This window comes from Nicotiana sylvestris, chromosome 5 (genome assembly GCF_000393655.2).
Source record: "Nicotiana sylvestris chromosome 5, ASM39365v2, whole genome shotgun sequence".
NCBI lineage: Eukaryota > Viridiplantae > Streptophyta > Magnoliopsida > Solanales > Solanaceae > Nicotiana > Nicotiana sylvestris.
The window spans coordinates 48,331,378-48,345,080 of record NC_091061.1 but is presented as its reverse complement, the minus strand read 5'-3'; the positions used below and the strand labels follow the sequence as shown (position 1 = coordinate 48,345,080).

The window sequence follows — 13,703 nt, the reverse complement described above, 5'->3', positions numbered from 1 at the left end:
CCTAGCGGCAGTGGTGGTGCGAGGCGGTAACCGACATCAAGTCATATTTCCAGGTTCTTTCCATCGGGAGTTGGTACCTCCCACTTTCTTGTCTCTTTCCTTATGCTAGTTGAATTGTGACTATTTAGTTAGCATTACTTCAAGCATACTATTAGAGCACTTGCAGTTGCTTCTTGTTCTTTCCTAGTTTGGGTCTGTATTAGTGTTTTCCGGAGTTTGTCGTAGGTATAGTGGCTGTGGTCTGGGATGACAGAGTAGGGTCATGTCCTCGAGGGATGCCGGGGGTAAGAAGGGGGGTAGGGATGGGGTCAGTGGATGAGACGAGAGGCAAGAAGGGTAAGGGGAAAGAGGGAGCTTGTAGATTGAGGATCGGGTCATGGAACATAGGCACGCTGACGTGTAAGTATATTGAGCTGGCAAAGATTCTCCATAAGAGAAAGGTTAATATAGCTTGTGTCCAGGAGACTAGGTGGGCAGGGTCGAAAGCGAGGAATGCGGATGAGTATAAGTTGTGGTACTCTGGAGTCGTGAGGGGTAAGAATGGAGTGAGTATCTTGGTGGATAGGGATCTTAGAGAGTCTTTGCTGGAGGTTAGGCAAGTTAATGATAGTCTAATGTTTATTAAGTTGGTGATTGGTGAGTGCACCCTTAATGTAGTTAGCGCTTTCGCGCCGCAAGCGGGCTTGGATGAGGAGGTTAAGAGGCATTTTTGGGAGGATTTGGACGAGATTGTGTGCAATATTCCACCTACTGAAAGGTTATTTATTGGAGGGGTCAGCTGCTGGTGGTTATGGCGAGGTGCATGGCGGCTTTGGCCTTGGGGTTAGGAACGGAGTAGGTACTTCGCTATTAGACTTCGCCAAGGCTTTCGAGCTGGTGATTGCGAACTCGTCTTTTCTGAAGAAGGAGGAGCATCTGGTTACTTTCCAAAGTTCGGCGGTGAAGACTCAGATTGATTACCTTCTCCTTAGAAGGTGTGATAGAGGTTTGTGCAAGGATTGCAAGGTTATCCCGGGAGAGACCCTCACGACTCAACATAAGCTTTTAGTGATGGACGTCGGTATTATGGTAAAGAGGAAGAAGATGTATGCTCATGGCCGACCGAGGATTAGATGGGGAGCTTTAACCAAGGATAAAGCCCAGGAGTTGGATGAGAGGTTAGCCGCTATGGGAGCTTGGAGGAGTAGTGGGGACGCGAGCACTATATGGTCAACGACGGTGAACTATGTGAGGAAGGCGACAAAAGAGGTGCTAGGGATATCGAAGGGTTTTTCCGGCAGACACCAAGGCGACTGGTAGTGGAATGACGTAGTCCAAGGTAAAGTGGAGGCAAAGAAGGTAGCATACGTGAAGTTGGCAGGGAGCACAATCGAGGAGGAAATGAGAGCAAATAGAGAGAGGTACAAGGTGGCAAGGAAGGAGGCAAAGCTGGCAGTTAAGGAGGCTAAGAATGCAGCATTTGGCCGCCTATACGAGGAATTGAGGGAGAAAGGCGGGGACCGGAAGTTGTTTCGGCTGGCTAAAGCGAGAGAGAGAAAGGCCCGAGATCTGGACCAAGTAAGGTGCATCAAAGACGAGGATGGTAGAGTATTGATGGGAGAGTCCCAGATTAAGTAGAGATGGCAAATGTATTTCTATGGTCTTCTGAACGAGGAGGGGGACCGGGATATAGCGCTAGGGGACTTGGGGCATTCGGAGAGTCTCCGAGATTTTAGGTATTGCAGGCGCATTAAGGTGGAGGAGGCCGTGGGGGTTTTGCGCAAGATGAGTAGGGGTAGAGTGACCGGACCAGATGAAATCCCGGTTGAGTTTTGGAAGTGTGTGGGTAGAGCAGGATTGGAGTGGTTGACTGGGTTGTTCAATGTAATTTTTAGGACGAAGAAGATGCCGGAGGAGTGGAGGTCAAGTACAGTGGTACCATTGTACAAGAACAAAGGTGATATCCAGTATTGTAACAATTATAGGGGTATCAAGTTACTTAGCCATACCATGAAAGTCTCGGAAATGGTGGTGGAGGTGAGGGTGAGGAAGACGATGTCTATATCCGACAATCAGTTTGGGTTCATGCCGGATCGCTCCACTACGGAAGCTATCCACCTTATTAGGAGGTTGGTGGAGCAGTACAGAGATAAGAAGAAGGATCTGCACATGGTATTTATTGACTTGGAGAAAGCATATGACAAAGTCCCCAGAGAGGTGCTTTGGAGATGTCTTGAGGCAAAGGGCGTGCCGGTAGCCTACATAAGAGCAATCAAGGACATGTATGATGGAGCTAAAACTAAGGTTAGGACTGTGGGAGGCAACTCAGAGCATTTCCCGGTTGTTATGGGATTACACCAAGGCTCTGCGCTTAGCCCGTTCTTATTTGGCTTGGTGATGGATGCATTGACACACCATATTCAAGGGGGTGTGCCATGGTGTATGTTATTTGCTGATGACATAGTTCTAATTGATGAGACGAGGGTCGGTGTTGACGAGAGATTGGAGGTTTGGAGACAGACCCTCGAGTGTAAGGGTTTCAAATTGAGCTGGTCTAAGACAGAGTACCTGGAGTGCAAGTTTAGCGCTGAGTCGAGGGAAGTAGGCAGGGACGTGAGGCTTGGATCACAGGTCATCCCCAAGAGAGATAGCTTCAAGTATCTTGGGTCGATGATCCAGGGGGACGGAGAGATCGACGAGGACATCACTTACCGTATAGGGGCGGGCTGGATGAAATGGAGGCTTGCATCGGGAGTCTTGTATGAAAAGAAGTACCACCGTTACTCAAAGGTAAGTTTTATAGAGCTGTGGTTAGACCGATCATGTTGTATAGGGTAGAGTGTTGGCCAGTTAAGAACTCCCATATCTAGAGGATGGAGGTAGCAGAGATAAGGATGTTGAGGTGGATGTGCGGGCATACTAGGATAGACAAGATTAGGAATGAGGATATTCGGAAGAAGGTGGGCGTGACACCTGTGGATGACAAGATGCGGGAAGCGAAACTCAGATGGTTCGGGCATGTGCGAAGGAGAAGCTTTGATGCTCCGGTGAGGAGGTGTGAGCGGTTAGCCGTGGTGGGTACGAGAAGAGGTAGATGGAGGCCTAAGAATTATTGGGGAGAGGTGATCAGACAGGACATGGTACGACTGCAAATTTCTGAGGACATGACCCTTGATAGGAAGGTTTGGAGGTCAAGCATTAGGGTTGTAGGTTAGGGGGTAGTAGAACTTTGCGTACTTCATACCGGGGGTGAGGCGGGGTTGGATTAGGGTTGATCTTAGATAGCTTGCAGTTTATGTTGAATCCACACTATCCTTGCTGTTTATCTTAGCCCCGGGCCTTAGTTACTGGTTACTGTTATTTCATGTCATTTATCTTTTGGTTGTTATGCTTCTATTACTATTATGGTTTCTACTGGAGTTACTAATGAATTGTCTCCTTCTCTTTTTCTTTTTTCTGAGCCCAGGGTCTATCGGAAACAGCCTCTCTGCCCTATCCGGATAGGGGTAAGGTCTGCGTACACATTACCTTTCCCAGATCCCACTTTGTGGGATTTTACTGGGTAATTGTTGTTGTTGTTGTAGTATGTCGCAGTCTGAATTTGTGTTTTATGTATCGTAAAATCCATTAAACCACTCACCACATGCCCCTTGTTCTAATGGTGAAACCTTTGCCAAATTCTCATTTTTCAGTCCATGCGTGAGCTGTAACCCCCTCTTAATTTACCACCCACAAAATCTTCCCATTTTTATTTTCAAAAATCTCTTCTTTTTTTCAAAGTTCTTCAACCTCTTCATAATCATACATACTGTTACGCGGCGCCTTCCTGAGATTCCTTGGAAGGGCGACGTAAGGCTAAGCAACTGATGTCAGTGCAGTTGCTGTCCGCCAACTGAGGTCCCCTCCGTACGCTAGACTAGATTGTCAGTGCCGTACGGGAAAACCAATGTCAAGAGAAATTGAGAGAACAGGAATGAGAATTGAGAATGAAAGAAAGCTTGATTGCATTAATGAAAGCTATTACAGAAAGGAAATGCGGTGTCGAGGGGGAGAGACACCAGTACAGAGAATTGTTTGCTTGCTAGAAAGTTTTGATTGTTTGGTCCCCCTTAATAATGCTTAAAAAAAATAATCCAAAGCTACAAGACTAGACTTGATTAAGCTAGAGAAACATAATGAAATTACATGGAATAAAACTACTCTATATTTACAATGAAAAAGACTTAGTTTGCTATAAGGCAGAAAACAGGGCCGTTGTCGGCAGCATTGTCTTTGGCATCAGGATCTGCGTGCGCGGCATTGTCTGCGCGCGCGGCGCTGTTGGCATCTGCCTGCGGTTGGGCGCTGGCGAGGGATATCGGTGGGGCGACAGAGGCACATGCGCGCTTGTCACTTGGCGCGACCAAGACCACGGGGCCGTCCGTGGCGCTAGGCATTGGAAGGCTTGCTAGGACGCCACGGGGCGCGCCCAAGGGGTCATGGGGCACGGCTGGAAAGCCGCCCATGACATTCTCCCCCACCTGAGTTGGCGACGTCCTCGGCGCCTTACTTGCAAGATAATCTTCAATTAGGCTCTTGTAGGCTTTGAGGTTTGTTCCCCTCTCCCAAGTGTTCTCCTCTGTATCACAGCCCTGCCATTTCACCAAGAACTCCTGGTGATCTTTCCTTGAGGCATGAATCACTCTATCATCAAGGATAGCTTCAACACGCCTTTTCCCGGTTGAATTGGGCCCTCGAATACTGGGTATTGTGAGCTGGCTCCTTGAAGGATCCTCTGTATCTTCCCGAAAAGGTTTCAGGAGGCTGACATGAAAAACAGGATGAATTTTCCACCAAGCTGGGGTATCCACCCGGTATGCAACTTTCCCAATACGCCTTTCAATGGACAAGGGTCCAATATATTTTTGCAATAAGCGAGGGTCATGGACCCCTGCAAATAAGTAACGTTTTGGAATTTTGACCATCACTTTGTCTCCTACTTGGTATTCAACAAAGCGACGATTCTGATCAGCATGCCTCTTCATCCGCTTTTGAGCCTTGACAAGATAGCTCCGCACTATCTCCAAATTTTGCTTCCACTCTTTAGAGAAGCTAGCAGCTCGAGGAGATTTAGACATATTTGGTGCATTGACGGTGTGTGGGAGTAGCGGTTGCTGTCCGGTAACAATTTCAAAAGCGCTTTTGTTTGTACTAGAGCTCTTTTGTGAATTGAAACACAGTTGAGCAGCATCCAGAAGCTTCACCCAATTCTTCTGCGATCCGGTTACAAAATGACGCAAATATTCCTCCAACATACCATTGAACCGCTCCGTCTGGCCATCAGATTGCGGATGAAAACTTGAGCTGTGATTCAGCTTCGACCCAAGACACTTAAAGAGTTGGGTCCAAAAGTTGCTAGTGAAGCGTGAGTCACGATCACTAACAATATCTTTGGGTAGGCCCCAATATTTGACGACATGAGAGAAGAAGAGTCGAGCTGTATCTTCTGCTGATATATATTGTGGGGCAGCAATAAAGGTAGCATATTTGGAAAACCGATCTACCACAACCAAGATAGTTGTTAGATCTCCGACCTTGGGCAATCCGGTGATGAAATCCAGGGAAACACTTTCCCAAGGTCTCTTTGGGACAGCTAGTGGTTCCAAAAGTCCCGCCTGTGTTAAGCGGTCTGACTTGTCCTTCTGGCATACTAGACAAGTCTTCACATACTGAGCAACGTCATCGGCCATTTGAGGCCAATAATATGCACGGCGAAGTAACGCCATGGTGCGTTCTTCACCGGGATGGCCGGCCCACAGAGTATCATGACATTCCGCTAGAAGAGTCCTTCGTAGATCTCCTCCTTTAGGAACATAAAGTCGGTTCCCTTTCACTTTCAGAAAACCATCTTCCATGTAGAACTGGCGAGTCTTGCCTTGTCCTACCAAATCAACCAAATACTGTGAAGCAGGATCTCTGATGAGTAGATCTTGTATCTGGTCCTTGATGGAGGTGGCTACCTCGCTCCCCCTTAGGGTGGCGAGTAAGCACACTGATGCTAGATCAGCTCTCCGACTGAGCGCATCAGCAACATGATTGGTCTTCCCACTTCGGTATTCCAGGTTGAAGTGGAATTCAGCTAGGAGTTCCTGCCACCTGGCCTGTCGACCATTCAACTTCGGCTGGGTCATGAAATGGCTAACAGCTGTGTTGTCTGTCTTGACCACGAACGGGGTTCCCAGCAGATAGTGCCTCCAGAGGCGCAAGCAGTGGACGACAGCCAATAATTCTTTCTCATGGGCGGCATAGCGCCGCTCTGCATCTTTTAGCTTCCGGCTCTCGTACGCCACAGGATGCCCTTCTTGTAGCAAGACGCCACCGAGGGCATAGTCAGATGCATCTGTTTGTACTTCGAATGGCTTGGCCAGATCAGGAAGGGCCAAGACGGGGCTACTAGACATAGCCGCTTTCAATGCGTTAAAGGCCTCCGCTCGCTTGGGTCCCCATTCCCAAGGCGTGATCTTCTTGAGGAGTTCTGTCAATGGTACTGCAATGAGGGAGTAGTTTTTCACAAATCGCCGATAGAAATTGCATAGACCAAGGAACGCCCTCAAGGCGTGGATATCCTTAGGTGGCGGCCAATCTGTGATTGCCTGAATCTTCTGCTGGTCCATCTTGATCCGCCCTTCCCCAATGACATGTCCGAGGAAGTCAATTTGCTTTTGAGCAAAGGAGCACTTAGATAGCTTCGCATATAGTTCATGCTCCCGCAATCGAGCTAGGACCTTCCGCAAGTGCATCAGGTGTTCCTCCAATGTTTTGCTATATACCACAATGTCATCCAAGTAGACCACCACGAATTCATCAATGTACTCCCGGAAGACTTGGTTCATCAAAGTGCAAAATGTAGCTGGGGCGTTAGTCAAGCCGAATGGCATAACTAGGAAATCGTACGACCCATATCTTGTCACACAGGTCGTCTTGTGCTCATCACCCTCTGCAATCCGAACTTGCCAATAACCTGTCTTCAGATCTATTTTGGTGAACACTGTCGCACCACCCAGTCTATCGAACAAGTCTGCCATTAACGGAATAGGGTACTTGTTCTTCACAGTAATTTTGTTTAGAGCCCGATAGTCCACACAGAGTCGTAGACTACCATCATGTTTCTTTTGGAATAGCACAGGGGACCCGTATGGGGATTTGGAGGGCACGATAATCCCTGTGTCTAGCATTTCCGTCAATTGTCTCCGAAGTTCGGTGAGTTCGGGTTGTGACATTCTGTAAGGCGCCCGGGCAGGTGGCTTCGCGCCCGGCACCAGCTCAATTTCATGATCCACAGTGCGCCTAGGCGGTAGTCGCTTTGGCATGTCTTGTGGCATGACATCTTCAAACTCTAGTAGTAGCTCCTTCACGGGTTCAGGAATGGGACCCGAGGAGCATTCTACATCTTCGATGCAGAGGGTTGCCAGGAACGTAGGTTCGTTTCTTTTGACCCCCTTCTTCAACTGCAAGGCCGAGATGTTTTCAACGGCCATCTTCATGGGCATGCACGGGATAACGCAGGGCTTGGCCCCGTTTGCTCCCATCATCAGTAACATGTCAGCATACGGTACAGGCATGGTGTTGGTTTGCCTCAGGAATTCCAATCCAACTATCAACTCGAAGTCATCTATGATCACCACGCGCAAGTTGAATTTTCCTTCGTAAGGGCCAAGCTTCATCGGTACTTCTTTGGCTATTCCACCCACTGGCTGGGGAGGTGAGTTGATAGCCTTGACACGGCCTCTACCTTTCCCTACGACTAGACCAAGGCGCTCCACCTGAGTCGAGGCTAAGTAGTTGTGGGTAGCACCCGTGTCTACCATGGCCCGAATGGGCTTGCCATTCACCTTCATCTCAACGAACATTAAGGTCCTCTCGTGCTTAAGAGGAGTCTCATCATCCGCCTTCTTTTTCCCTTTCTTGGTGACGGGACATGGGTCCTTCTTCTTACGGATACCAGCACTAGTCTCTGCTAATGCCTCAGAAATGGAGCCAACAATTGCATTGAAGGCACCTACGGGTTCAGTCTGATCCGCATCGTCTGAATCGTCATCTGTCCCATCATCAAAAGTCTGATGGGCATTCATCTGTGCATGTGGGCACTCATTGTTCCAATGTGGTCCGCCACAATGACGGCACCCTGAAGGAGGCTTCCTCCCCCGATCATTGTTGTTAGATGCAGCACTGTTGCTGCCTGTGGAGGGAGCCTTAGGTTTGGTTGAGCTTCGATCTCCCCCACTTCTGCTAGGGCCACCATTGCTAGACTGGCCCCCTTTGAATCCCGCTCGGGTAGGCGGTTGAGAGGCCTATCCTTCCGAGCTTCCATTTGATAGTCCCCAAGGCATTCAGCTGCTTGGATCGCCTTGGGCAGGGTATCTACCCGTTGCCTTTGTAGCTCCATACGGGCATAAGGTTTCAGCCCTTCTAGGAAAGTGAAGAGCTTGTCTTTGTCCCCCATGTCGCGTATGCTTAGCATGAGCGCGGAGAATTCCCGCACGTAGTCCCGCACAGATTTGGTCTGACGGAGCTCCCGTAGCTTTCTCCTTGAATTGTATTCAACATTCTCGGGGAAGAATTGTAGGCGGATGGCTGCCTTCAGTTCTGCCCATGTTTCGAGAGCATCTTCACCGGCCTTGATAGCTTCGTATTTCACCCGCCACCAGAGTTTAGCATCACCCTGAAGATACATGGCAGCAGTTGCTACCTTCTTGGCTTCTTCTAGGCCCCCAACAGCATCAAAATATTGTTCGACATCAAAAATGAAGTTCTCCACTTCCTTGGCATTCCTAGCTCCACTGTATGGCTTTGGCTCAGGAATTTTCAATTTTTGTGTCGCGGAGGTGGGGTTTGCAGCGCCCCCGACCTGGTTTCCACCGCCTCGCAGTAGGCCCTGTAAGGCAGCATTGACAACATTGAGCTTGTCTGTCAAGTCGTCAATAGTTTGTTGCATGGCAGTCACCCTATCTGCCTCTTGTGCCCTGTAAGCTAAATCCTCGGCACGCTCCTGTTGGAGTCCCTCGAATTTGCCAAAAATTTCGGCTGCCTCTGTGGCTGCCGTTTGCCGATCTCCCTCGGAGTCACGACTGATGTTTTCTATGTCAACTTCGGCCTGGAGCACCCTGCGGTCCAGGTCATCCAACCTTTGCCCTAGGCTGGTTCTTAGTTCAGGCACCGTATCCATGATGGGCAGTAATCCGTCAACCGTCTGTTCAAGGGCCGCAATGCGGTCCCCATGATTCACCATGGTCAGAAATGGTGGTAATGGCAATGCGTTCCCTCGTCCGATGTCGAGCCTAGGCTCTGATACCAACTGTTACGCGGCGCCTTCCTGAGATTCCTTGGAAGGGCGACGTAAGGCTAAGCAACTGATGTCAGTGCAGTTGCTGTCCGCCAACTGAGGTCCCCTCCGTACGCTAGACTAGATTGTCAGTGCCGTACGGGAAAACCAATGTCAAGAGAAATTGAGAGAACAGGAATGAGAATTGAGAATGAAAGAAAGCTTGATTGCATTAATGAAAGCTATTACAGAAAGGAAATGCGGTGTCGAGGGGGAGAGACACCAGTACAGAGAATTGTTTGCTTGCTAGAAAGTTTTGATTGTTTGGTCCCCCTTAATAATGCTTAAAAAAATAATCCAAAGCTACAAGACTAGACTTGATTAAGCTAGAGAAACATAATGAAATTACATGGAATAAAACTACTCTATATTTACAATGAAAAAGACTTAGTTTGCTATAAGGCAGAAAACAGGGCCGTTGTCGGCAGCATAGTCTTTGGCATCAGGATCTGCGCGCGCGGCATTGTCTGCGCGCGCGGCGCTGTTGGCATCTGCCTGCGGTTGGGCACTGGCGAGGGATATCGGTGGGGCGACAGAGGCACATGCGCGCTTGTCACTTGGCGCGACCAAGACCACAGGGCCGTCCGTGGCGCTAGGCATTGGAAGGCTTGCTAGGACGCCACGGGGCGCGCCCAAGGGGTCATGGGGCACGGCTGGAAAGCCGCCCATGACAATACATACATAGCCTTCTCTTTGTTCTTCCATTTTAATCTTCTTCCTCTTCTTCATTAATCTCTTTCTCCTCCTCCTGCTCCCACAGAGAAGGAAAACAAGAATAGAAGAATAAATCCTTTTTGTATTTTTTGTGGAGAAATATAAAACCATCAAATTTTCATCATTTTCCGAAGCTTTTCTTCCATATACATAAACTTTTTGTCATTCACATAGGCAATGCCCTTCTCTTCAGAACTTTATCTTATTTTCGGTTTCCAATTTTCCCAACCAAAGAAGAATAATTAAACGATCAAAAGATTCAAACCAATTAATTCGGAATTGAGGTGTAATTGATTAATATTTTTGTTGGTGAGCTTTTTCTAAATTTAGTCTTATTTTCAATTTTTATTTTGTCTTTCTCTTTTTTTGTTTTTGTTTTGGGTTCAAGCCCAAAAAAATATAAGCCGACATAGAATGGAATAAGTAAACGGCGGGATCTTTACTCAAATAGCCGGTCATATTCATTGTTTACTTTTTCTAGCCATATATATAGATTATACATCAATTATACACATATAATACATAACTTACACACAAATTATACCTCCACCGGCTATTTTTAGTTTAAGCTGTTGGGTAAGCTGCTCTTTGGGTTAATTCTTCATAAACGACACAAACCCTCGGAGAAAAAAGAGAGGGGTGCAGGAATCGACGAGAAGAAAAATGAACGATGAAAACAGGCCGAAGACATTATGGAAGATCTTGAAGAAAAGGCTAGGTTTTACTGGGCTGGCCTGTTGTGGGCCTTCTTGGAATATGAGAGTATCGGACGTAGAAGTCGGGGAGAAGAAGAAGACGAGGAGGCCCAAATATATGGAGATGAAGAGGCCCAGTTCTATGGCGAAGAAGAGCCCATGAAGGACAGCTGAATTTGGCGATGGTGTTGGCGGCAGAGCGAATAGCGAGCGTGACTCCCACGACGCAATTCAAGACGTTGATGAGATTATTTGAGGAAATGGACGATAAAGATGAGATGAACAATAACACGCGACATAGTAAAGAAGGGGGCGGCATTGATGCGGTGTGTTGCGTGTGCATGGAGAGGAATAAAGGCGCGGCTTTTATTCCATGCGGACATACTTATTGTAGGATTTGTTCAAGAAAGCTTTGGTTGAATAGAGGGTTGTGCCCTCTTTGTAACAACAGGATTGATGATATCCTTGATATTTTCTAATACTATTCTCCACATTTTTCTTCTTTTTATTATTTTTCAACTTGTTCGACACTGTAAATTAGGTTGGATGTACAATCTACTATTTGCTTCTGCATATTTTGTAGGGAAATGAAAATGAAGAAAAGAAAAGAAAGGAAAGCAATATTTCGAAAAAGAAGAAAGCAAAAAAGATATATATTCTAATTCTATGATGTTCAATAAAATATAAACATTTTGCTGGAATAACTCAATGGTCAATAGAATACAATTGCCATTCTATTGATTAAGTGACTACCAATTGACATTTTAACAATTATGAGAAGCTTCAAATGTAAATTCCTTGCAGACGGAAGACCCTGTCAAATAAGGTAACTCCTTTGCTTGTCCCAAACAAAAGGACTTCTAACATATCTGGCTCGTTCGCCAAAAATAATTATGACGGCTAGCTAAATATATAAATTAAAATATATTGATTATTTATACATATGTTTATTACATATATATAATATACAAAAAAATACCTATTATTTTAAGGTGCTGTACAACTCCCAAACAAAAATATGGGGTATGATCACTTTTAGCCCGCGCCGAAAACTATTTACATTCGGTAGACGAAAAAATGTAAAATTTGTATATGACATACATAAGGTATATACTCACAAAATATATATATATATATATATATGGCTATTATTTTGAGAGAAGCTATACAATATCATTTTTCTAACAAAAAATTAGATGTCTTCGGACTTGTCCACTGGACTTTGCGGATGAAAATTTACTTCATTAGCATTGGGCCCGTGAAGAATGATTCTCATTATGGAGCACAAATTTTGGTGTCAACAATATATAATTTAATACTATTACTAGCTTGTCAGTATAAGTTAATCATTCGGTGAAGAAATTATTATCTTGCAGTAAAGGGACAAAGATGTTTGGGATTGGTCTTAGTCAAATATATATCCATAGTAAAGGAAAAGCAGAAGTTTCACATTGGAATCGACATCTCGATCGTACTTGCAGCTTAAACAATTAGTTCATCGCAAAAATATTAACTCCACCATTGATTTGCATTTAACGACCTAATTACAATGAACTTTGGGAGTACGTTCATTTTATAAGTACGTAGTTGAAGAGTATATTGCCTTGTCGCCAATGACGCTTTATGTTGTATTACGACCTATTCTAGATTCCAATTTGATTAATTAAGTTTGACGATAAAACAGTTCCGCTAGGCGTAAAGCTCCCTAACATTTTGGATAAATGAGAAGAATTACGATAGGTTGATATTAAGGATAATAGCTTGACATTTATGAATCATCTGGGCAGCTCAGTGCACAAAATATTCCGCAATCACACAGGGTCAAGGAAAAGATTGCACCTCAAGTGGTGTGATATAGATAACCTGCCCTAATGCAAACATTAGTGGTTGCTTCCACAGCTCGAACTCGTGACCTATAGGTCACACGAAGACAACTTTACCGTTGCTCCAAAGCCCCTCTTCTCATTTTCGAATCATCCAAATACAGAAATTGGAAGAGCTTAATGATATAGACAATTTATATTGTTTATCATAATTAATTTGGCGTTGAGTTGTTAGAGATTTATATTGTCTAATTGATGTGTTTAATGGCAGGGAGGGAGAGAAGGGAGAGAGTGTATGGGGGTGTAATTAGTTGATAACACGTGGTCAAATGGCGAGGTAACACGTGGAACCGAAGACAAGCAAAAGATGAGTCTGCAAATAACTGGCATCGGGTGCGAAGTGTGTAACTGGTGCTGGATGGATCCCGAAGGAAGCATAGCTGGTAAAAAAGATTCAAAAGTTTAACATCGGATATCATGTAATGAGCAGCCATTACAGAGAATATCTGCATTCAAAACCACCCGTCATGCACCCACCAATGACGTTTTTATTCTCAGGCTTCTTCCTTAATCAGGAAAAGCCTTTACGCGGGTATGAATCAAATAAAAAAAGTGAATCCGGATCCTTCGCCACCTTCTCTCCTTGAAGGAAATCCAATTAGAGATAAGCTGCCCATGAGCATCATGGCATAGGTAAAAGGGAACGAGGAGGCAAGCCATTCAAGAAGAGTTTGATTCTAGGATCTTGTCTCCCTAAGCAGGGCTATAAATAGCAGGATTAACAACTATTGTAAGACATGAAATATTCTGCACACAAAAGCTATAATCTATTATCTTGTTGTGCTCGACCTAAACAATTTTTCAATTGTTTTTACTTCTCTCAGAAAGAATGATTTTTGAGTCAGGCTTGTCATCTCTTTCAATTTCAGTCGTTAATCTTATCTTTGTTCATATTTATTTATCGTTTTTGGATCAAATCGATTCGTTTGTCTATAAACCACATTATAAATTCAACTGTATTGTTTTATGAGTAAACAGTTTGGCGCCCACCGTGGGATATAAACAGCTGCGTAATTGCTTTGATCCATTTGTTTGTTACTAATAAGTTTTAACTTTTTCCTTAGTAAAAGA

The 13,703-nt window shown here is 45.4% G+C and overlaps 1 protein-coding gene across 1 annotated transcript; it reads left to right on the top strand.

The window, feature by feature from the left end:
• The first annotated feature begins 302 nt into the window (after window positions 1-302).
• Window positions 303-1,299, top strand: LOC104244830 (uncharacterized). Its single transcript, XM_009800332.1, has 2 exons — window positions 303-590; window positions 658-1,299. Exons 1-2 carry the CDS (start codon window positions 303-305, stop codon window positions 1,297-1,299), a joined length of 930 nt encoding a protein of 309 aa, XP_009798634.1.
• The last annotated feature ends 12,404 nt before the right edge of the window (window positions 1,300-13,703 follow it).

Excerpts from the sequence above, each read along its gene's own strand:
- LOC104244830 (XM_009800332.1), top strand. The coding sequence starts at position 303 with ATGGGGTCAGTGGATGAGACGAGAGGCAAGAAGGGTAAGGGGAAAGAG. Across the intron at positions 591-657 it reads TTAGAGAGTCTTTGCTGGAG|TTAGCGCTTTCGCGCCGCAA; the intron begins GTTAGGCAAGTT and ends CCCTTAATGTAG.